The sequence below is a fragment of the Pempheris klunzingeri genome, chromosome 2, assembly GCF_042242105.1.
Source record: "Pempheris klunzingeri isolate RE-2024b chromosome 2, fPemKlu1.hap1, whole genome shotgun sequence".
NCBI lineage: Eukaryota > Metazoa > Chordata > Actinopteri > Acropomatiformes > Pempheridae > Pempheris > Pempheris klunzingeri.
The window spans coordinates 13,797,746-13,821,542 of record NC_092013.1 but is presented as its reverse complement, the minus strand read 5'-3'; the positions used below and the strand labels follow the sequence as shown (position 1 = coordinate 13,821,542).

At 40.5% G+C, this 23,797-nt stretch overlaps 4 protein-coding genes across 5 annotated transcripts in view; 2 read left to right on the top strand and 2 right to left on the bottom strand.

Annotated features, from left to right (window-relative positions):
• Positions 1-83: 83 nt before the first annotated feature.
• arl8ba (ADP-ribosylation factor-like 8Ba) lies at positions 84-5,151 on the top strand. The gene is made up of 7 exons (XM_070843422.1): positions 84-272; positions 2,247-2,327; positions 2,453-2,526; positions 2,667-2,760; positions 2,852-2,919; positions 3,303-3,373; positions 4,186-5,151. Exons 1-7 carry the CDS (start codon positions 150-152, stop codon positions 4,233-4,235), a joined length of 561 nt encoding a protein of 186 aa, XP_070699523.1. The 5' UTR covers positions 84-149; the 3' UTR covers positions 4,236-5,151.
• A 1,265-nt stretch (positions 5,152-6,416) lies between these two features.
• edem1 (ER degradation enhancer, mannosidase alpha-like 1) lies at positions 6,417-15,304 on the top strand. 2 transcript variants are annotated; one of them, XM_070849462.1, is made up of 12 exons: positions 6,417-7,009; positions 9,161-9,233; positions 9,854-9,957; positions 10,384-10,555; positions 10,763-10,946; positions 11,166-11,316; positions 11,683-11,803; positions 11,905-12,075; positions 12,161-12,234; positions 12,322-12,418; positions 12,884-13,069; positions 13,184-15,304. In XM_070849462.1, the coding sequence occupies exons 1-12, from the start codon at positions 6,540-6,542 to the stop codon at positions 13,271-13,273; spliced, it is 1,893 nt and encodes a 630-aa protein (XP_070705563.1). In that variant the 5' UTR covers positions 6,417-6,539; the 3' UTR covers positions 13,274-15,304. The 2 variants fall into 2 exon arrangements, with proteins under 2 accessions (XP_070705563.1, XP_070705555.1); XM_070849454.1 differs by having other exon boundaries at positions 11,142-11,316.
• A 1,650-nt stretch (positions 15,305-16,954) lies between these two features.
• On the bottom strand, positions 16,955-19,673 carry gnat1 (guanine nucleotide binding protein (G protein), alpha transducing activity polypeptide 1). Its single transcript, XM_070850236.1, has 8 exons — positions 19,568-19,673; positions 18,464-18,506; positions 18,233-18,374; positions 17,961-18,118; positions 17,745-17,873; positions 17,506-17,635; positions 17,247-17,400; positions 16,955-17,145 (listed from the first exon to the last, which is right to left on the bottom strand). Exons 1-8 carry the CDS (start codon positions 19,671-19,673, stop codon positions 16,955-16,957), a joined length of 1,053 nt encoding a protein of 350 aa, XP_070706337.1.
• A 3,580-nt stretch (positions 19,674-23,253) lies between these two features.
• The window catches only part of sema3fa (sema domain, immunoglobulin domain (Ig), short basic domain, secreted, (semaphorin) 3Fa), a 47,782-nt gene continuing 47,238 nt past the window's right edge, over positions 23,254-23,797 (bottom strand). Inside the window, exon 18 of the mRNA XM_070837700.1 lies at positions 23,254-23,682. Coding sequence (XP_070693801.1) covers positions 23,254-23,682 — 429 coding nt within the window. The remainder of the gene's footprint in view (positions 23,683-23,797) is intronic.

Sequence of the window (23,797 nt, the reverse complement as noted above, 5' to 3'; positions counted from 1 at the left end):
CCTGTGGGGGCGCTGTCGGACGCGTGTACACAGACCGATCATATGACAGCTGGCTGCGTCCCACTTCCCTTCGCCGCTGGAAAACGCCACATCTGACAGGGAGGGAGACACAGGCACAACCACAGGGGAGTTTGAACGCCGACCTCAAGATGCTGGCACTAATAAACCGGCTTTTGGACTGGTTCAGGTCCCTGTTTTGGAAGGAGGAGATGGAGCTGACGCTGGTCGGCCTCCAGTACTCGGGAAAAACAACATTTGTAAACGTGATCGCTGTAAGTCTTCAGCTGCTAGCCACCTTGCTAGGGCAGCGCTAATACCATTAGCGCTAATAATGGGATAACAGCTACCAGGGTAGTCAGGTTTGTGCCACACTGTCTGGTGTCCGGGTGCTAAGACCATGTCATGTTTCTGTGTTTGGGGCCGCAGCATCCGTGAAAACACACCTGAGACTGAGTCAGGTTGTTGGACCTGAGTCAACAAAGTCAGCTGAGCTAACTAGTTGCTGCTGGCGGGTCCTTATCGGCTAGTTTCTCACTGTTGTTATTGTCTAGCGTGCTAAATCCACACTGCTTTGTCATGACTCAGATTTTAACCTGTACAGAGCGTGGAGCTCTGCCAAGTGTTCATTAAATTAAAAACATGTTGACCACTACAACAACTGATTTGTAGCCAAAGGGTCACACTACAGTGCGGTGTGTCACTTTAGTACACGTCCCTATGAAGAGGTAAAACAGGAGCTACTTCACTGACAGTGATTTCTTTATTTCGTCTCTGTTTTTTTCCACATAAAGTAGAAAAATACCTGTTTCTCAGCTGTTGTTGGTGTTGACACCTGAATGCAGGTGGCTAGTGGCATAAAGGAAGTGACAGATTCTTTAAACACACCAATAAAAGTGAATAAACAGCATCTAAAGATTAAGTGTAGTACACACAGAACTTAATTCAGAGAAGTTAACACTGTCTGAGATGCCTCATAATTCAAACTCTGTTAAAGGTTATTGTATGCTTTGCTTGGATCTCCTGTGAGAGCATCTGCTTTTTTTTTTTTTTGCCAAGCCGTTTCTCTTGTATAATTTGCAGGGGTTTCTTAAAAATGGTGTTTGTGGTGGGGAAGTACAGCGTTGGCTAATTGCGTGACAGCATCTGAGCAGCAAATTGTGAAAAGTTATTTCCTTGAATCATTGTCACTTGGCAGGTCTGATGGCTCTCGCAATATTTTGCTCCACCAGTACTATTTCTCATTTAACTGAAAATAATTGCTAAAGAAAAAAGAATTCTAGTGTAAATTTCAGCAGCACAATCTACTGAGAAACTTTTACCAGGAGAGTTCAACCCAGCAGTCCATGCTGTTATGCCTTCAAGCTTAAAAGAAGACAATGGGTTTACAGTTCACAGCTTTTCACTGTGCTCTGGGCATCAGATAACAGGGTTTTCGGATGAGGAAGTAGGTTTGAGGTTGCAACGTAACCCTGATCCTTTGGAGATGGGGGGGGTCAGCCAGTGGCAACAGTGAGTGAGAGGTTGTAGTCGAGGAGGCTCCTCCTCCTCCAGTCATAAGACCACTGCACTCATTTCCACTTGGCTTCATCAGGTGACTCTGACAAGTCATGTGCTGGGAAATGTGTGTACAACAGACAGTGCGTGCACTCAGGTTTACAAAGGAGGGCAGGGAGAAGGAATCCAAACAGCTCGTGAGTTTTGATGTTAAAGGGGAATGCCACTGATTCTGTGTGCTGACGTGGATTTTTCTCTTCACCTCAGTTTGCAACAATGAGGAATCACAAGAGACAGAACATGTGGTGATACAGTAATGGGCTTGTTTGCCATTTTGGTCGAAAATAATTTATTCTGTGTTTATTTTGGATTTTTAAAAACACAAGTACCTGCCTTTTCACAGGTTTGGACATTGTCACACAGAAACTAGAGTTTTCCAGCAACATATTAAAACATGTTGTCTACACATTTTACATTTATCTTTTATAAACACATTTGTCACCAATCTGTACATTACAAGCTACTGCACAGCCACTTCATTTGTTCAAGGCCAAACTGTAAAAGCATGTCAGGTTTTTTAAGGTGTGTGTGTGTGTGTGTGTGTGAGTGAGGTTTGGCTATATGCTACTTGATTATACTGTGGTTGATATATACCAACCCTGCTTGATATATTGTGTATATTTGCATATTTACCTGTCCCACCACACACATGCTTTATAAGAAATGACTAATAATTATGTATTTTCTTTCAGTCTGGGCATTTCAGTGAAGACATGATCCCTACAGTCGGGTTCAACATGAGGAAGGTCACCAAAGGAAACGTCACCATCAAGGTATTTTAACATTTCTGATGTTATCACTGTCAGTTACTGTCATTAGTGAAGTGAAACCAGCACAGTTTGTACAAGAAAGCTAATTGCATGAAAAGGATCGTGATGACGTTGCCTTAATTCTTTAGATCTGGGATATAGGAGGGCAGCCAAGGTTCAGGAGCATGTGGGAGCGCTACTGTCGGGGAGTTAATGCAATTGTGTGAGTATCCCAGTTTCAATTTTCAAGTTTTCTGAAAGACGAGTTAGCGGAAATTTACCAAGCGCTTGTTAAACTGGATTTCCTGTGAAAGTAGGTAAAACACACACGATACTAACTGTTTCGACGTCTCTCTTTTTTAGGTACATGGTTGATGCAGCAGATCGAGAAAAGGTGGAGGCTTCCAGAAATGAGCTTCATAACTTATTAGACAAACCTCAGTTGCAAGGAATTCCTGTAAGTGCTCTGTTGAAACCAGACAGATGTGGTATATGGTATGGGTGGGTTCTGTCAACAATCACAGATTTCAAGAGTAATGTGTTTTTAGGTTTTGGTACTCGGCAACAAAAGGGATCTTCCCAGCGCTCTAGATGAAAAGCAGCTCATTGAGAAAATGTAAGTATGAAAATGGTGCAAATACCTTAATGTATTTTATCTGATTACAGCTGAATGCTCAGTTTTTTGTTTTTTTTTTAACGTAGAACAATACACTACATATTATTTCTGTCATGACAATAGAATGTTATTTTAAAATCTGTCTTTCTCTCATTGTTTTTTCTTATACTTCTTATATTTGGCTTTATTTTTTAAGCACAACTGATGTTGAAACACCCTTATGCTTATGACAGGTGAAAAAGGAGGGACTGTGTGTTTTCTGTAAGGATCTGGCTCCCTCTGCTGTCAAGTCACAAACATGCTGACAGTGACTAGACTGACAGTCTGAATGCATACGTCTCATATTTATTTATTCACAAATGCTTTTTTTTTCCCCTTCAAAGGAATCTGGCAGCTATTCAGGACAGAGAGATATGCTGCTACTCGATTTCCTGCAAAGAGAAAGACAACATTGGTGAGTTGCAGCAAATCACTGCGGCGTTATCTCGCGTTTACTCAAAGGACGAATTTCCACAGTTTTAGTTTCACTCACTGAAATCAGTATCCTCTTAACGTCCAGACCCAAACATTCAGATGAGAGCAGACAAGAGCTAATAAAATTTGATATGTCCATCTTGAATTGCCTTCAGTTAGCACTCACAACAATAAGCTGAAAGCACTGTTTTACACATGAAGTTCAGTTTACTCACCATGAAGAGTACCACTCACTCAGTTGTATAATGTCATCTGTGGATCAGGAGGAGCTTACCAAAGTCTGAAAAAATATCCCAGGGGATGTAATGGAAGCTGCTGTTGAATTGAATTATGGGAATTGTAGGATTCTGCCTTATTTGAGCATCATCCATACGAGAGACCAAAAGTCAGGATGCTTTGATTATGACCATTCTTTGTAAATCTGTCTTCTGTGAGTCACCCAATGTTATGGAAGAGCAATACCAAATCACTAAAGTGGCAAACACTAGGTATGATTTTAATAGTGTTTTAATGTGGTTCTGTGTAGCAAAATCGGTACTAAAATTGAGCTCCATCATATTGATTGAAAGATTAAGATGGCGCCGCGGATGGCCGCCTCAGTTTTTTCTTATTCTTATTGTTGTGGTTTTATTTCTTACTTTTTTACTGTACATAGAGAGACAAGTTTCACCGGAGTCAAATTCCTTGTTTGCTTGTACAAACTTGGCCAAATAAAGTTGATTCAGTTTATCGTGCATTGTTAGTGGGTTAAACCGACTCTCGCACTGACCCCACTTGTTTCTTTGATTCCAGATATCACACTTCAGTGGCTCATCCAGCACTCGAAGTCCAGGAGGAGCTGAAAACGGGAGGGAGTTGTAATCCAGCTGTGTTTGCCATGTTACTGTCATGCCACACCCCATCACTGCGATGATGTACAGTCTTCAACTCACACGCTGCACTGTACTGCTCGTGTCACACTATCCCCCCCCCCTTTTCACCTTGTGATCCTAAGAATGCACTACTGAACATGTGATCTTAATACCAAATTTAAATTCAATTGGCATTATACGGCCTGTAAAGCTGTACTATCGTTTTACTCCGTAAGAACCTAATTTTCAGATCTACTTTTTATCATTCAGGCATTACCTGGTTGATCATACCAAGTGGTCTATAACACTATAACAATAATTTCTGGTATGCAACCAGTCCCCTCTTGAACGAGGGTTGATTCTGTCGGTCAGGCCTCATAGAAAGAAAAGATGTTCTTCACGCAGTCCGTTACGATGCCAGGATATTGGCCAGTGTGGACATGCAGGTTTTCCCACTTCTGTCGAGCTCTACTCTGTGATTTATCTTTGACTGTCACCTCTCGCTTGATCAGGTTTTCTTCCTTCAAGGACATGCCTATTGTTTTAGAAAATGTGCATTTAAGCAAGTCAATTGAAGCAGGTCTGTACAAATATCAAGGTAGTATGATTTTTACTGATGTGAGATGTGCGTGTATGAATATATGATTCTATTTAAAGTCTGAATGTACTAAAAGGTAAAGCTGTACGGGACTGTGTGGTTCATATTGGCCTCTGTTTGTAAGTAGCCTCTGTGGGATGATGTCCTTTGTGCTGCCTCGAGGCTGAGAGAGTGGCAGAATTAAAAGTGCCTTGTGCAATTTCGCTCACCTCCGAAGCAAAGCGGCGTGCAAGGTGTGCCTGCCTGGGTAGAGTGTGGAAACAAAACACCACTTCAATATATTAAATAAAAGGCATGCTTTTTAATTTAGACATTGTCCTGTTGTATGTACACCATCTTTCAAACAATATCACCGCTAAAGGATTAGCACGGTACCGAGAAGGTATTTCTATCTTGTAGCAGGACTTCACATTGTAAGTATGTTTTTATGCTGAAATGAACTGGTCTCCCTGTGGTCAGTTTTACGCAGTAAGTGTTGGAATACCACTAGTGGCTCTAGTAGAAAATGAAAATAGGGACCTCTGCTCAGCTGACTCCCCTGACTTCATGTACTAATGACGTGCAACAAAATTTACAAGGGAGTCAATCCAGTATAGGACAGGAAATCCTTTGCAAGTGAACCATGGGTCTTTTAAATATCCCATTAAAAATACTTATGCAATACAAAAGTAAAGCCTTTTAATACCTAAGTACACTTGCTGCAAAAATTAAAGTAATTACTCTGTGGGAAGGCCCGGTTTAGAGTGTTGTGTGTGTGTGCATGAGGTAATCGCACAAGTAGTTTTTTAATGTAGGCGGTCCAGATCAAAATAGGCATTTTCAATTGGCCTGATTAGACCTCTTGTCAGGACCCTGTGGGTCTACTGACTGTACGTGATTGACTTCCTGCAAGTTACCTGAGGTTTTATGGCCTCGTGTGAAAGGCCTTTTCTTCTCAGCAGCATGTTTGCGCAATGTGTGCGCTCTCTGGGAAATCCTAATTTCTATTTCTGTTTCTGCAGTTTGTAATCCATTGTAAATGTCTCCCTCAATCAAAAATGTGCTTCTCTTGTTAATTCACTTAAATGTCACATTTGACCTTTGATATTAAGAAGCTGTTTTGACATTCCTCTGCTGAAGAGGGAAAAGTTTCACCTAAAGCTTTACTAAATTATTTATTAAATCCAACACTTAAACTCTTGAGATCTTATTAATAACATAAGTACTACCAATATGTCTTTCTATGCAGACTTAATATATATATATATATACTCAGTTTGCCTCCATTTTCTTTGCATTTGCGTTTAGCCGGCAGCCACTCCACCTTTGTGTCTTGGGACCTTACCCTAAATAAAGTAAGTATCAGTTTTACACCTTTGTGTCCCTGAACGTCTCACTCTTGTGGCTGTTTTCTATTGGCGCAGAAGTTCAGTTAAGACACGTCAAGAATGCCACGAAACGCTAACAGGAGATTGACAGCTCAGCGACCAATCACAGGCCGAGTCTGCGTCTTTTCCTTCAATGACGATACACAGGAAGAGCCAATCACATCTCAGCACCTGAGAGGGGCTGGTCTGTTGACAGGAAGTGTGTGAGGCGGACTCCTTACAGCCTCACTGTGCTCGTAGTTTAGCCTGATGAACAGGTTTTCAGATTCGTTCACCAATGGGAAGTGTGTGGACTTAAATTATGCGTTTTAAGATCGACCCGGATCAAAGATGCAATGGAGGTCAATAGTAGTTGGTCTGGTCGTGCTGAGACTCTCCCTCAGCTGTGTGCTGTGGCTAGCCTTCGGACTGGGACACAACGTCAGCTGGGGGTTCAACTTCCATCTCAGTTTCAGTTTGCACAAATTAGACTTGTTATTCAGGGAGGAAAAAGGGACAGACTCTCGGGGCACTTCGTGGTCTCAACGAATACAAGGCCAGAGATATGAAGAGACGGCGAGCACCTATGCAAAGGTTGAAGAGGAGTCGCCCAAGAGATCCTACCTGAGCCTCTTCGATGGCAACAGGGACGAGTACGTCCGGAGGTACAGCTCCTTCCCGGACACGCTGAAGGCGAAAATGAAGGACATGGCCAAAGAAATGTTTTATTTCGGATATGATAATTACATGAAATACGCCTTTCCCGAGGACGAGCTGAATCCCATTGACTGTGAAGGGAGGGGACCAGACGTGCTAAACCCGTGAGTCATTCAAAGCTGTCCTGAGTGTCCTGTGGCAGGTACCTGCTGACAGTCATTTACATCCTAACTGTCCTCTGCAGGTGGTGCTATTTGCATGTAGTTTGTAATCATTTAAGCCAGTAGTGTAATCCTGCTGCTCTCAGTGCTGCCCGCTGCTGCTCGGACACGATCAGGGTGTGTTTGAGACACAAGTACAGCAAGATCCAGTGAGGTGTCTCTTTAGGGGTCTTGATAGGGTTTCAGGGGGTTTCAGTGTGTTCAATCTCTTCATCACTTATGGGAATATGTGATCTAATGATGGTAAAGAAAAGAAACATTAAAGCAGCAGCCAGCGATTGTTTTGTTATCAATTAATCAGCTGATTATTTGATCTGTTCATTGTTTGGCAGTTAGATGCCAAAAAATGAAGACATTTTCCTAGAGCCCTAGTGACCTCTTCAGTTTGTATGTTTGGTGCCATGAAACCTAAAGTTGATCCGTTTATAAATTGATTAATTGACTGATTCTATGTTGATCAACTATTTGGATAGTCGATTAATCATTAATCAAATCATACTCAACCAGAGAATAAAAGGGAGAAGGAATGCGTTTACTGAAATCAATCAGGGCACTTTTGTAAAAAGTCTTTCAGTGTATATTTTCCCACACAGGGGAGAAACATGCAGACATGTGGCTCTGCCCCTTTTTCAGTGTGTGTAGCTGCAACACCTGTGCACTTTATTCCCCAGTGCTTAACAATGAAACCTAAAACTAGACCACCTCTACAGCTGCTAAGTAATCACATGTTTCACTCTCCACACCATTATGTTCCGGGGCCACCTGTTGTGCAGCTTGTATAGAAAGTGGTAGTAATTTAATGCACCCACAGTATGTGTATAATAGACAAGACAATTGAGTTTAAGATATGTTAAATAGGCCAAAGTTGTTAAAGAAACAAATGTGACATTCCGTATAAAAGCAGTCTGTATATTTTTAGAGGTCAGTTCAACCAAATTACAGAAAAAAACCTTTTCTGCTCAGATATGGTGCCATCTAGCCATGTAGGTAATTATTATTTTTTTTTTGTGCCAATGATCTCAGCCTGCCACCCAAATACAATAGAGCCGCCTGGATTTCCTTTGTGGTGCTGAAAGCGTTGAAACATGACACTGGAAGAATGCTCTGTTCAGGGAAGAGACACCACAAGATGATAAATGCCGTTCCTACTTCAGCCAGGTTATTTTAAAGACTTAGCAGCCTGGTGACAAGATGCCTGTGTCCAGTCATATCTGACAAGAAAACTCCTCTTTAGATGCAGCAGAGAAGGGAGTGTTTGGGTCTCAAATTATTCTCAGACTTGATCTTAACAAATAAGTCAACAATGTTTTGTTATACATCAATCTTCTTTCAGTCTCCCATTAGAACTTTTTAAACGAGTAACAGGTTTTGTCTTCAGTCAACATGAACTATTTTCATGATTCAATTACAGTTGAACAAAATTGCCAAACATGCCCTGGTCCCAGCCTCTTAATTGTAAGGATTTTCAGCTTTTCTATGTCATATTTAGTAACTGTTTGCGGTGTGGTATCAGTCTGACAGCTCGAGAAGGAAAACTGACTCGGCTTATTTCTTTCCTTATTAATCTGTACAGTCTAAGCATGTCGTTGACGCGTGCCTTAATAAAACTGATAAAATTTAACAGTTTACTGAAAATGTTCTCCTTTAAGCTCAAAATGAAATTGGTAATAAAACACTGAAAACATACTTCACAAGCATGAGCATGTGCAGCAAACGGTCTAAGTCTATTGTGCTGTCAAGGCTCCATAGCTTCAACTAAACTATCCAACAAGAACATGCAGCATTTACTTTTTTAACCAATCAGAAACTAGGGATGACTGAAGTCATTATTGGTCCTGACTAAGCACAGTACAATGAAACTAGGACATTACTTAACCTCAGCAAGTCTAAGACTATCATTAAGAGGAAGTTGTTTTTAATGTGGTGTTTCTTTTACGTCCATGCTAAGATAAGATTTTTCATTCACATTGATTGATTACTTGAATACTTGATTTTGTTGTTGGATGTAAAGTATGCTCTCTGTTTTGTAATCTGTTGATTCACCCTTCCTGTTTTGCGTGACACCACTGGGTCTCTTCTCTTCCTTTGTTTCAGGTTAAACATCAACATAAATGACGTTTTGGGGAACTACTCTCTTACCCTGATTGACACCTTGGACACCTTACTGGTAAAATTGACTTTATGTTACACAATGTTATTTTGCCTTCTGATTAATATTTATATTTGGCAGTAATTTTTTTTAAATCTGAAATTTGTAAGCAGCGGAATCATTTTTCTTGATACATGGTGTTAACATCGCGTGTTTTGCAAAAAGCAGGGTCTTGTCCTACATTCAGTTGCACCATGGTTTGCACTTCCTCTGTTGCACTTCCTCTGTTGTGTGTTTTCTGCCACACTCAAAACTTTCCCCATCATGGAGTCAGGTGGAGCAGAGTTTCTGAACTCTGACTGTTCCTATGACACTTCCCTGAAATGAACAGTCCAGTGTGCCTTGTGCTCAGCTCCACCATCCACAATCTTAAACAAAACTCTGAATCAGAAAAATGAAGACACCGAAACAATTTACGTACAAAAGCATGTGACAGTTATTTATGACATTAGACTCTTTAAAGAGTGTGTAACTGGATGTCTGAAATTCTTAATCAGAGTTTCTTTTCAATAGTTGCCATCTGTAACGATAAAAACAGAAGTTGAGGGAAATACTCAGAAGCCACTCAGTTGTTATGTGACCAAATAAGGTTGTTGGTACTGCATACAGTGGTTATATAATGTGGTCTTTCTCTGCAGGTGCTTGGCAATGTGACAGAGTTCCAGAGAGCCGTCAAGCTGGTTATAGATACTGTATCTTTTGACAAGGACTCGACTGTGCAAGTTTTTGAGGCAAACATCAGGTACAAATGTTGCTACTAACTCTTGCTAGAGAGAAAAGAGATCGTTAAAGAAACTGTCCAGGTGACTGTAGATGCAGCGACTGTTCAGGCTAAATCCTGAAGTTCAAAGTGTATCAACATGGTTTAGATGAATGATATTTCCTTTGTAGGGGTTTGATTTGCATTTCAGTAGACAGCAATCTCTCAATTCTTAGATGTATAATAGGGTTCAAGACATAAATATTGTAAAATACACACATTGGGTCCAGAGAACTGCTTCAGCAAGACGGTCATCTGTCTTTTATCCACCCCTCACTGATTTTGACCATACATGTCAAATGTCATGACACAATATGATACCAGAAAAAGCTTATTGTAATGATTTTTCTCCCCAAATTTTCCAAATCTATTTCTGTGTGGAATCCCATATTTCTCTTTTCTTCAAAGGATCTTGGGAAGCCTTATCTCATCTCACATCCTCCTGACTGACCCAAAACATCCATTTGGCGAGGTGGGCTTTGAAGGTTACGACAATGAGCTGCTTCACTTGGCTCATGACTTGGCCGTCCGCTTACTGCCGGCCTTTGAGAACACCAGCACAGGCATCCCTTACCCCAGGGTGAGTGAGACTGTTGCGGCCACAAATCACAGGTGCATCGTACAAGGTGCCTGCTAATATAATACGCGCACAAGGTATTCAAACAGGCAAAGCAATATCAAAGTAGCTATCTTTAGTGAAATTGCATGACTTTGTTCAAACTGTACTGTAAAGTGTCAAGACTGAAACGTCACTCGGCATGTTTATGAATTTGTATCTTAAATGCAGGTGAACCTGAAGACGGGAGTTCCTGCTGATAGCATCAATGAAACTTGTACTGCAGGAGCCGGGTCCCTGCTGGTGGAGTTTGGGATTTTGAGCCGCTTGATTGGAGATTCCACATTTGAGTGGGTCGCCAGACGAGCTGTCAGAGCTCTGTGGAGTCTGAGGAGCAATGAAACCGGTTTGTTAGGTAATTACAGCTTGTTAGTTACATCACAAGCCTTTTCCTAGATTGTTTTTCCTTTCTTTCTTGTCTCATTCAAATGTAATTTCATTTTATTTAATCTTACACTCAACATTTTAAGTCTACAACATGTAAATATGATGCCTGCAATCATCAAAAAATTGAAGCAACTTTCTGTGATTTCTGTGTGGAATTATTTAGGGAATGTAGTTAATATCCAAACAGGCCAGTGGGTTGGGAAGCAGAGTGGACTGGGAGCCGGTATGGACTCCTTCTATGAGTATTTGCTGAAATCTTACATCCTTTTTGGTGAAAAAGAGGACTACAAGATGTTCCAAGCTGCTTATGAGAGCATTCAGAATCACATGAGGAGAGGGTGAGTTCAACACTGAACACTGGGTGAATGTGACTGGGCATGTTGGCAACATTTGGGAGCTTCACACAAGGTGGCACCAGAAACCTGAAATGATCACATCTATTTAAATGAATCTCTGTCCAGGATGCTGTATTTCTAGTATTATTTGTTTCTTTCTGAAAGACGTGGAAAGCTAAATTCGGAGACTTGAGACTGTCGCAAGATGTCTGAAGGGAAATGTGCATTCATTCAGAGTCGCATAGATACATCCTCTTCCTCCTCGGCACTTCAGCAAGGGACATAACGTCCGCTGTCCTAGTTTAGCTGGTCAGAATGAACAGTTTGACAGATTGTGAGACCCCTCTTCGTCTGCTGTGTTTTTTCCAGGAGAGAATCATGTAATGAAGGAGAGGGTGACCCGCCTCTCTACGTTAATGTGAACATGTTCAGTGGTGAGATAATGAACACCTGGATCGACTCCCTTCAGGCCTTCTTTCCTGGGCTGCAGGTAGGATTATGCTCTTTCTGCGGTGACAGATCGTATATGTACGTGTAAAATAAGTGCTCTGGTGCTCAACTAAAGGCAGGTGTTACCACTCTGTGTTCTAGGTGCTGAATGGTGATGTAGATAATGCCATTTGCCTGCATGCCTTCTACTATGCCATCTGGAAGCGCTTTGGGGCTTTGCCAGAGAGATATAACTGGCAGCTGCAGGCTCCTGATGTGCTCTTTTACCCTTTAAGACCAGAGCTGGTGGAGTCAACTTATCTGCTGTACCAGGTAACAACTCTGACTTGTTGTAACACAACATTGTCGGTGGATTGGAATCTTTAACTCAAGAGTTTTTGTTCTTCACTTCTCACAGGCGACCAAAAATCCTTTCTATTTGCATGTTGGAAAGGATATTCTTCAGAGCCTTGAGAAAAATGCCAAAGTCAGGTGTGGATCATGTAATTAGCTTTTTTGGAAGCTTTACAGTGCTGTGATGTGTCTACTTTAAGCTGAGCTGAGCTGTGTCACTTGCAGATGTGGGTACGCCACTCTCCACCATGTGGTGGACAAATCCAAAGAAGATCGAATGGAGAGCTTCTTCCTGAGTGAGACATGCAAATACCTTTACCTGGTAAGTTACAGCCAGAGCATGTCCGACATAGAGCTATGTTATACACTATATTGAGGGTATGATATGAGAGCGTAGATATGTTGTAAGGTTTTAATAATTGTTACACAAGCTAATTATTTCTGCAGTGAATACATGTGTTGTTGAATTGATTAATTCATACATTTTCAGTCAGTATATTAACTGTAAAATGTCAGAAAACACTGAAAAATGCACATCACAATTTCCCAAAGCTCAAGTCAGCATCCTCAAATTGTTTGTTTTGTTCATATCAGTAGTTGATGAATTACTTACATAGTAAATTGATATCAATTAGAAACACCATCACATACCCTCTACATTTTGTCGCAACATTGATATCATCATATTTGATTTGCTGGTTTCATCCAGCCATTGTGACAATACCACTCAGACCCACTTTTGGCTCAAGTCTCTACAGACAATGAAAATGTCTCTCTTGTTTTGCAGCTGTTCGATGAGGACAACCCACTTCACAAATCCGACAACAGGTACATCTTCACCACAGAGGGCCATGTTGTGCCTATAGACAAGCGATTCAGGGAGAAACAGTGGAACGACATGTTTCCCTGGGAAGAGGGAGTGCTGGCAGAAAGAGTGTCAAACAACGGGCCGCCACCTGCCAACATCAGCAATGTAAGGCTGTCAGCCTATGACCATTTATAAAAAAAAAAAAAAAAAATACATGTTCTTAAAACACGTTATGATGTTACGACTCATTATTTCTTCCTTTCTTCTGTCATCCTGCAGTGCAACAGGGTCCCAGAGGAGCGACGGTACACTCTACCATTAAAGAGTGTCTACATGAGGCAGATCGATCACATGGTGGGACTTTTCTGAGTGAGAGGATGCGTCTGGTAACACTGGCATGAACTCGCCGTCAGCACACCCCCACAGGAGCAGATGCAGTGGGGTTAAAAAAAACTGTTGCTCAAACTCCTCATCCCATCTTTTTTGATGTTTGGGATCCGGACAGGAAACTGACACTAAAGGAAACCTGAGAAAGCAGCTCGATTACTTGCTGTATTCATTAAAAGTGTGTGTGGGTGTTTTTGCTCTGTGGAGGGTGAGCATGTGGTTGACAAAGGTGAACAATGTTTCTGATGGAAAGCGAGGAATCATGCTCCATTACTTGATGAATTGTGGAGCAGAAAATATCTGTCTAGGTGTTGGCTCGGGTATGAGTGTGTGTACATTGTGAGTGTGTGTGTATACATATTCGAAATTACAGCTGGGCTGTATCATAATGTTGTGTTCATGGGAACAGTGCCATCTAGCCACACATATGTAAAATGCATAGCCTATAAAAACACTCACCTCTTAAAAATCTCTCTAAAAGTAATGAACAGTGCCTCTTTGCCGTTGATTCACTTGACTACATCAGTGCTTTTACACAAGGGCTGCACATAAACCGATATCAGCAGTGAGAGAGAGGTTCAGGATGACTCTTACCATTTTAAAGTGCCTTCAGTTTGTCTTGGTCTTTCTGGATGCTGAACAGTGCAAACTGGTTGTGGATAACATTGTCAAGTATTTTTCGAGGCCATTGTTGATATTGCACAATAGGTCATTCCATGAGTATGTACAGTTTTACACTGATCATGACATTAAGCTCCTTTTTTAGACATGCAAAAAAGCCATAAATGTATTTTTTAATGTTAATGAGTGAAAACGTGTTCGATTTTCATAATTTTTCTGTTTAATCTTGTTTAGAGTGGATGGTTTGTCATTTACTCTTTCTGTTTCTTTCACATAATTGCACATCATCATACCTTAATTAAATGTCATGTGGTGAGAACTCAGGGTTTAACAAAAAAACAAAAATCAATGAATGCTTTCATAAAAAATAAAACTTTCTTGAAATGTTGTTGCCTACAATGTCTCAGGATAGTATTTGATATTTGTTTTGCTTCTTTCAACTGGGTTATCAGAGATCGAGGAGTAACTGCACTGAACTGAAGTACAGTTGTACTGTGAATATTCATTATTGTTCCACACAGACAGAAAGTGTATGATGTCTCCTTAACTGTGATCTTTGATTCATGTTCAGCTCTTCTGATGTATATTTTCTGGACTGGTTCATCTCTTACCAAACATCCTTAGTGTCTGTAAAGCTCAGCAGAGCTTCGGGCTGCATGGCTCGATTACATCACAGCATTGGCATCTTCTTTGGCTCTGGGAGACAGCTGTTCATATTGGCCATAGGAATGATATCTCTGAGTTTACAAATCCATCTAATAGTACATTCTTTCACTTTGTTGCTGAGAGTTGGACGAAAAGATCAGTAACACTTGATACCAGTCTAATGCTGGTCTCACAAAAGTGATTTGTGAGCATGGCTTACACGTAGATTGCTGTGAAATGTCATGTTCTACAGTGTTTGTTGCTCTGAAATTGTACATGAAGTTGCGTGTACAATTTCCTCTCTCTCTCTCTCTGTCCAACCTCCACCCACCCAACTCTCCACCTCTGAGCCTGGTCCTGTTCGATGTTTCTTTCCGTCAAAGGGGAGTTTTTCCTGCCATTGTTGCCTAATATGATATCTGATGCTTGCTCATGTGGGGATTCTTGAATCCTTAATTTTGAATTCCTGAACCGTTGGGTCTTTCTCTTAGAGTTTGGTCTAGACCTGCTCTTTAAGGAAAGCGTCTTGAGTTACTGCTGCTATATGAATTGGCGCTATATGAATAAAGATTGATTGATTGATTGATTGAAAAATTACGCCTATGTGAAAGTGTGAGAAACTGTAGTTCCTTGAATGGCCACTTGAGGCCAGCTCCAAAAGCTGATCTCCGTAGATTCCCATGTTAAAATTCCCAACTTTACATCAGAAATAAACCTGTTTTAACCAGTTAACCTCAGGCTTAATTGCTGGAGGCAGACAATGATGAATTTCTAACATCTGACAAAGTTAGTGACAGTCATGATTAAAAAATTTGATTGAAGTGATTTACATAAATATTTCAATAAAAATCTGTGGTATTTTTTAAATAGCTTCCCTGTAATGTGACCCTGTGATCAGTACAATGAATTAATATGCAGGTGCGTTGTATGTGTACAACAGAGGACACACCTACATCAATTTAGTTTGTTTTTTAATCATACTTTTCCACTAATATTTCCAAGTTAGTATGAAAGTATTGAAAAAACTAATTAGTAATGATGATATATATATATATATATATATATATATATATATATATATATATATATATATATAGAGAGAGAGAGAGAGAGAGAAATCTATTGGTGGTCTCTGACTTATTCTCCAGTGGTTAAGCCTGAGCTACTGGGTGAAACTGAGTAAGAAGATGCAGGTGGGTCCGGAGTGACTGTATGTAGAATATCCTACTTAGTCTTTATGGTAAAGTAAGATACAGCTGTAACCAGCTGCTGGCAATAGCTTAATATTTACTCTACAAACAATACTTTCATTGCAAACATTAAATGTAAAGGCTGATTAAAACATGACTGGTTTCATTGTATTAGAAAGGAACCTGAAATAGTCAGTGAAATTAATAAATGACAGATTATGAACAAAACATTGCTGAGTTGGTTTTTATTTGTGAAAAATGGAAAACTACTCATTTTTCTACAGAAGCTTTAATAGGTATGGTCAAGGTTTACAATTATCAGTTTCTGTACAGGATCGTTGGCTCAAAGGCCAGTATTCAGTTAACTTTTAGACATGGAGTTTTAATACATCTACCAGTCAACAGTGTTACAGATCCATATGGTATCACCACACTTCATGAACTGTTCAATAGACAACAATTTAATTATATACACTGGCCCTTTTCAACTATTGCAAAGACTTGCATTTTCCTACCCTTCTTGAAAATTAAATTTGTAACTTGTTTGAATTGTGCCTCAAACTGTTCTTTACTGTAGGATTTATGTACATAAAAGCCAAATCTAGTGATAAATTCCTTTTTAATCTCTACCAGAGGTTGAAGTGCGTCTGCAGGTTGGTGAGGTCCTCTCGTTTGGTTTTTTTTTTGGCTGTATACTGACCAGTTACTGGAGCATAGACACAACGCATTAGCCTGACATCTATTCACATTAGTGCATGTGAGAAGAAACCACTTAATGCTGACAGAAGCTTTTGATGTCTTAACTACAGATTGCATAGCCCTCCAAAGACGAGTTCAAGAGACTCAAGAGAAAAGTTAGCTTGACTAAAATTCAACTCATCTGAAATCTGTACAGGAGTTTGTGACTTAAGAGCTCTCTTCTGGTCTCAGTTGACCTGAAGTCTTTGGTCAAAGCTACAACTTACTTTTGAACAACACAAACTGATTTTTATTTTTTGCGTTCGCCGGTTTGAGGGGGAAGTTTTCATCTTCAGACCTCAGTTTGAACTGAGAAGGGATTCATGGGAATGTGACAGGGGTGCAACATCACCCTGTGAAAAAGAGAGAGAGACACAACGCTTGTTAGCTGCTCCAAGAGTTAGTCTGAATAATTTTAACTACACTGTGCAAACTTTACTCACCTCCATTGGGTCTCTGAGCTTGGCTCTTAGAAGAGACCACAATCTTTCAGGTTTTCTTTGATGATGATGTCGGTTACAGCGTCAAACACAAACTTGACGTTCTCTGTGTCTGTGGCGCAGGTCATGTGAGAGTAGATTTCTTTGATGTCTCGGCGCATGTTCAGGTCCAAGAACTGCATTTTGATGTAGTTACCAGCATCCTCATAAGTATTGGGGCCTTGACGAAGAGATAACAAAGACAAAAGAGCACATTTGATTAGTCTGTACGTTTTTAAAGTCCATGAATGTGCTGTAATTTGTGCATCGTGATGACCTCACCATCGTATTCAGGGAAGCACATGCTGAGATGAGCTTTCTTGATCTTCTCAACGAACACATCTTTCTTGTTGAGGAAGAGTACAATGGAGGTGGCGGCGAAGTAGCGGTGGTTGCAGATACTGTTGAACAAGTGCAGACTCTCGTGCATTCGATTCTGAAAGAAAAAGGTGTCCCAATGAAGAGCCTTTCAAGTAAACCAACTGTTGACTGTCCAAAAGAGATAAGACACAAATAGTAAAGAATATAACTGCTACTGTACCACTTCATCATCCTCCACCAGCACCATGTCGTAGGCGCTCAGAGCAGCAATGAAGATGATACAGGTAACACCTTCGAAACAGTGGATCCACTTCTTCCTCTCTGACCTCTGGCCACCCACATCAAACATTCTGCATGGAAACAAAAGCATGTTATCTTTATGGTTGCAAACCAGCACAGTGGGAGCGATGATGGTGAATTGTAGATGCTATTCTCATAAGAAATACTGCACTGATTCACCTGAAGTGGAGATCTTTGAAGGAAAACTGGGTCTCAATGATACCAGTGGTCTTCACTCTTGATCGCAGCACATCCTGCTCAGTGGGCACAAAGCCTGGTTGGACCAGTCGCTCCAAGTCGTTCAGGTAGCTGAGGGAGAGTAAGAGAAAATTTAATAATGTATGACTTTTTAACAATTTCAATAACAATTTGAGCTCAGCTTGGAGGATTTCTTACTATCCAGCGGAGTCGTTGAGCTGGTACTCCGAGGCCCTGTCAAAACACGCCTGAATGCCAGCGTCCTTCCACAGGCGCAAAATGATGTCTGACAGCTCTTTAGGCATGGTGCCTTCCTCAATGGTGTCTGCGAGATGCATGAGTTTCCTTGCATCATCCTGCAAGATGGATGCAAGAGGACAGGGACACATACAAGCAATGTTTAGGTGTCTGCATGAAACCTGAAATTAACTGATGCAAAAACCGCTGAAACCTCTCTCAGCTGTTGTTACCTGCTGATCAGAGTGACCGAAGTTAATATTGAGCGTGTTCATGGCCTTCACAATGGCCATGATGGACTGCAGGGTGTTGCTGTAGATGATGGAAATGAACTCCAAGCATTCTTCAAGTGAGTAACCATCTTTGTGGATAATTCTGGTGAGAGAGTACAATGTTAGTATGGGATTTACAGTCAGTTAGACAAGAAATGAGAACTTGCTCAGGTATAAAGTCCAATATCTTACTTCATCTGTTTGACGATAGTACTTTTGCCTGATTCTCCAGCACCTGTTTGAAAGATGAAAAACATTAATTCTGGATAAAAATGGTAAAACTATGTTTTTACTACAAACTTTATTTAAAATTTTCCAAACTTTTTACAATATTAGCAAATTACTACCTCTGCTTAACCATAGTTTTTCTGCTTATATGCATGTTTTGGGTTTCATTCAAAGGAGGCAGATATTAACTGCAGGTGACCTCGTCAGACAGAGGATTCCAACAGATCATAATACTTATTACTTCAGCCCTAATCTTGTTCAAAGCCGATATCAGGAGAAACTTTTCCGTCTGTGACCTACATTGTCACGAGGAGATGATTCAGCTGAGTGTGAAACAATATCTGTAACAACCTGACAGATATTCCAAACATTATATTCCCAACTGGATCGAAAAGTTTTTGCTTTTAAAACCAACACTGTTGTATTCATGTAACAGATGATATAGAATTTGTTGGTCCTCAAATTAATAAAACCTAACTGAAATAAAAAATCATACTAATTTTCCTTCTCGATCAGCTAATTACATAGTGCCTGTGATGCATTTGGGTTATTTTATTTGAATGCTACAGCGGCAGGCCCTGTTTGGTTTGGGTGGAATAGTATCTGTGTCCTTCAGCGTTAAGCCCTTTGTGTCAGAGGACCTGTTGTCTCAGGATTAACAAGGGATTGGGCTCAGTGATTATTTGTGTCTTAGCAATTCAATGACACAGGTTATAAGTACTTTACTTAACTCAAACATAATGCTTGCTAATACAAAAAAAAAAAACACTTTTAAAATTATGCAATATAGTAAGAATTTAAAGGTTATTCAGTCCATAAAAACTTGAATCTGTTCATGTTGATAATTTAAGAATAAGGTCAAGTGTATAAAAGATTAAACCAAACTTTTTACATGAGACTTACTAATGTACCAGCTACAATTATGTCCCATCAACAGGTAGATGAACTATTTCTCTTGTAGGACTTAAGGTAAAAATAAACTCGCCATGAGGCCTCACGGGGCCCTCAGATATGCGTAACCATGATAATGAGGTTTCCTGTAATTGCATCCAGCTTGACTGTCTTTACCTAGCAGCAGCAGCTTGACAGTTCTCGCATCAATGTCGGCATCCTCCTTCAGCTTCTTCTCCAGCTCTCTGGAGCGTTTCTCCTCAGCGCTCGCTCCAGCCCCCATCCTACTTTTCCTGGCTTGGGCCCCTCTGCTCAAAAACCAATGTCAGGAAAAATGGAAGTAGGTCCTAGCTGATCGCCTACTTTCTCACCGGTGCCGTCAACTGAGCAGCTGATGCGTCAACTGCCTGCAGCACACACTGGAGAATGTTTGAGCATTTTCCTGACTTAGGAGAGGATTTTGGGCATCCCCTGCCCACCTGACTGAGGATGGCCAATGGAAGACAAGGACAGGGGTGTTAAGGTGCAGAGCGAAAGGTGTGAGGAGATGCAGACATACATCAGTGGAGGAGTGATCTAACCTTTAGAGGGAACTTTGCTGTGCTCAGCGGAAGATGAACATCGGCTCAAGTGCTTATCTCTCTATGCTGTTCTAAGGGGCCTTTAAAAGAGAGGCATGCAAAGCTAAATAACTTGGTGCTGAGTGTTTGTGCCTATAACTGGGAACTACTACCCAAACCCAAACTAGACCCAAAACTAGATTCATGTTGCATCAGGGCCAAAATATATTAAACCATATGTGGGTGTGAATGTGGTTTTGGGTGTATTGTGTTTGCACGGAAGTTAAGGGTAGAGGGATTAAGACAAAAGAAAACTCCACACAGCACAACAATCACAACAAACGGGGTCACTGAAATAAATAAGCAGATCCCCTCAGCTCCCAGTCCAAACATGAAGACAGACAAACCGACATTTCTTATACTGATACTGCAGACTGAGGGGAGAGCTCTGACATGCTTAAAGAGCTTTGCAGTTTCACCTGACAGATCTTATTGACCTCAATCTGAAGCTGGTTAAGGATCCTAATCTACTCACTTTCAATTATGTATGCATGCACATACAGTACAATATGCGTGTGTGTGTGTGAACATTGCACTGCATTTCCCCACGCAAACAGGAACTTGCCTCTTTTTGTGTTTGCTGTAAAGCCCTTTTGTCTTGAAAAGTGCTCCGCAAATTAAATCTATCGTTATCACTTTAACCTTATTGTGCTCTTTTGTGGAGTCAACACTGGTTAAGCTCCCGAGTCACTACTGCGAATGAAAAAATTTAATCAAATGTAACCAAGTACAAAATTAAACAAGTGCTGTGCTGGAGTACAAATCTGAGCCACTTGTACTTTTCTTGAATACTTCACACTTTATACTCCACTAAGTTTCAATAGAAAATATTGCACTTTTTTACTAAACTGCATTTATTTGATAGCCATAGTTGCTTGATACTGTATAAATATAAAGCACACAGTGAGATGAGTTTATAAGATGTGACAAAATGTTATAGACTAAAAAACTGAACAGTGTAAAAAAAAAAATAGCTCCACCATGATCATCTTCTACAGTAAAATGTTACTTTCACATTAACACATACATAACAATCTAATGATATGTGTAAAAGTGTATCACTCACAGGGTCAATTTTTCCTGCATTTTGTACCTTTACTTTTGATAATTAACTACATTTTACTGATAGTACTTGCATGCTGTTACATACAGTGAGTGACATTTTACTACTTGTAAAGGAGGATGAATACTTCCTCCACCACTGCAGATCAGTAACACGAGGAGCGCTGAAACTGTTCATATCGCACACAAATCCTGCAGAGTTTGTGCTCACAAACGGCAAACAGAACAGTACCTCTGTTATTATAAAATATAGAGCTTTAATTTATTAGTCAGCAACATTGATGAGGAGGAAAAAAGATAGTAATTTTTACAAGTCATTACAATAACATCAACTGTGCATTATATCATACATTACTTTACCTCAATGACCCAGAGAAAAGTCAGCCAAACGGAGAAAATAAAATAGATGCACATGTTTGAAATATATGCAAATTGCTTTTGCAAATTTCTGAGAACAAGAGAAAGAATAGACTAAGAGACAAACAGAGAGACAGAGAGAGAGAGAGAGACAGAGAGAGAGAGACAGAGAGAGAGAGAGACAGAGAGAGTGGATTTAAAATCACAATCTGACCTTTCTGTACTTTCAGCATTTTCCACCATAAAAGGTTTGAGCACATCTTTCTTGCACTGGTAGTATTTCCATATTCCCACAAAGAGAAAGACATTCACTGACATCCACAGCAACATAGCATTTTAGACAAATACCATATACATACACTGTACATGCCATGCACAATGAAAAGCCACCTTCTGAAGATTTTGGTACATGTTTCTCTTCAGGTTCGGTGGTGATCAGCTTGTTAGTGGTTGTACTTGTGACATTTTTTTATATGAAGTCTGTGGCATGTATGATAGCATGGTGGCACTGCACTGAACTAACGAAAAAGTAGCTGTGAAAGCTCTTTTGTTATCAGCACCAATCTAATACAAGTATAGACTTACATGATTAACATTCACTGTTAATTGAAACCAATATTTAGCATGAAACTGGCAGGAATGCAAACTTTGGATTCATTGAGAGCCAACAAAAACCTTTGAGTATACAAACTGCATACTATGCCTTATATGGATATACTGCAAATGCCACAGATACATGTATTTCGTTTATCAAGATTACCAATTTGGCAACAGAAGGTGCTTTGTCTCCAATTATTTCTTATCACAAAATGTCACAAACTCACATATAGCTGCCTGCTGGAATTTCTTATCTCGAAAGAGAAAAGAGAAGGCAATGTTATATTTTCAGCTTTTGTGTCATTAAAAAGACCCTTTTCCCCCCAAAAAACAGCTTATCACAAAGATCACGTTTGTTAAGGATACAACACTGAGATGTGATATTCACATATAAACAAAACAAACACTTGGCAGCAACAGGATCTGGATGAATTTGGGTGTGTGATGTAACATCATTACTTGAGGCCAGGCTGGATCACGACATGAAAGGAGAGACGTCTTACCTGCTCATTAACACGTGACTGCGCGACTGTGACATGTTGTCACGGTTGTGGGCATTTCTTTTATTCTCGCATGTCCCAAGAAACGCCATCATCATTCTGTCAACAGCTTGTATGTTGCAGTAAAAAAAACAAAAACTGTCTGCTATACAGTAGAGAGTTCTGGCGAAGAAGTTTAGGGAAGTTTGAGAATTTCACTGAATCGGCGACTCGACATCCAGCTTAGACACTGAATACTGCCAGCAGTCAAGAGATCCAACATGGTCGCCTGTAACAGTTTCTGAAGTCGTTACTGATTTCATCGGTCCTCGTCCATGTGTGGATACTCCCAATGTCGTGGGTTATTGTTGCCGTTTCTCAAAAACACTAAACATAAAGATATTCTCAACATAATAACACATAGTAATAAACAATAACACTAACAATAATATTATAATAACAACAATATTTGCACAGATTTACCTATTCACAAAAAAACATGTTTTCTAGATAGGTACAAAGAATTACTTTTTACAACCTACAATAAATATTGTGTATTTTTTCCAACAGTTACATAGAAACTGTTTGATGCTGTTGCTTTTGGTTGGAGTATCTGTCTTGTCCGTTACGATAATTTGACTTTTCTAACTGGTGTCATTCCCCTAAATGGAGGGTTGCAGTGTTTAGGAGGTGGTGTGAAAAGGTAGACTGGGGGTGTTTTAGTATGATAAAGTGTATATCCTCCTCCTCATGTCTCAGCTGGAGTTGTTTGCTCATCATGATGCCGACGGTTGCGAGGCTTCTTCTGCTCTTTTAGCTCCTTCAGGCTTTTGGCTTTGTTGTCCCCGAGGCTGCCTTCTCCAAGCTGCCAATAATCCTGGCAGTACTGGTTGATCAGGCCCATCTCAGGCTGGCTTAGGATGGTCAGCAGGTCCTTGTACTGCCCGACACTTGGAGTCCAGGCACTGGACTGCAGCGGAGGGAGGGCCGGGCTGCCCGTTTCCACCAACACGTTGTTTACTGTGCGACTAGAAAGGACCACAAGCTGCAGTTTGACGAGCGTGTGTTTGAAGTTTTTCTCTGTGGATGTGCACTGGTAGATGCCGCTGTCAGACGACTGCAGAGAGCGGATCAGAAGACCCTGTTCTGTTTTTAGGATGCGGCCCTCAGAGCGAATCTGGAAGGGAGGACAACAAAGATGACAATTCAAAAATGAAAATTAAGTGAGTTTCCTGACTCATATAGATTCACACACCAGATCTGTACCACGGCAATGATTATGAAGACCGATC

Coding starts and splice junctions, on each gene's coding strand:
- arl8ba (XM_070843422.1), top strand. CDS start 150: ATGCTGGCACTAATAAACCGGCTTTTGGACTGGTTCAGGTCCCTGTTT. Junction 2,920..3,302: donor AAGCAGCTCATTGAGAAAAT/GTAAGTATGAAA, acceptor TCCCCTTCAAAG/GAATCTGGCAGCTATTCAGG. Junction 3,374..4,185: donor CAAAGAGAAAGACAACATTG/GTGAGTTGCAGC, acceptor CTTTGATTCCAG/ATATCACACTTCAGTGGCTC.
- edem1 (XM_070849454.1), top strand. CDS start 6,540: ATGCAATGGAGGTCAATAGTAGTTGGTCTGGTCGTGCTGAGACTCTCC. Junction 10,556..10,762: donor CAGGCATCCCTTACCCCAGG/GTGAGTGAGACT, acceptor TCTTAAATGCAG/GTGAACCTGAAGACGGGAGT. Junction 13,070..13,183: donor CACCTGCCAACATCAGCAAT/GTAAGGCTGTCA, acceptor GTCATCCTGCAG/TGCAACAGGGTCCCAGAGGA.
- gnat1 (XM_070850236.1), bottom strand. CDS start 19,673: ATGGGGGCTGGAGCGAGCGCTGAGGAGAAACGCTCCAGAGAGCTGGAG. Junction 18,507..19,567: donor TGTCAAGCTGCTGCTGCTAG/GTAAAGACAGTC, acceptor TCTTTCAAACAG/GTGCTGGAGAATCAGGCAAA. Junction 17,874..17,960: donor CTCAACGACTCCGCTGGATA/GTAAGAAATCCT, acceptor ACTCTCCCTCAG/CTACCTGAACGACTTGGAGC.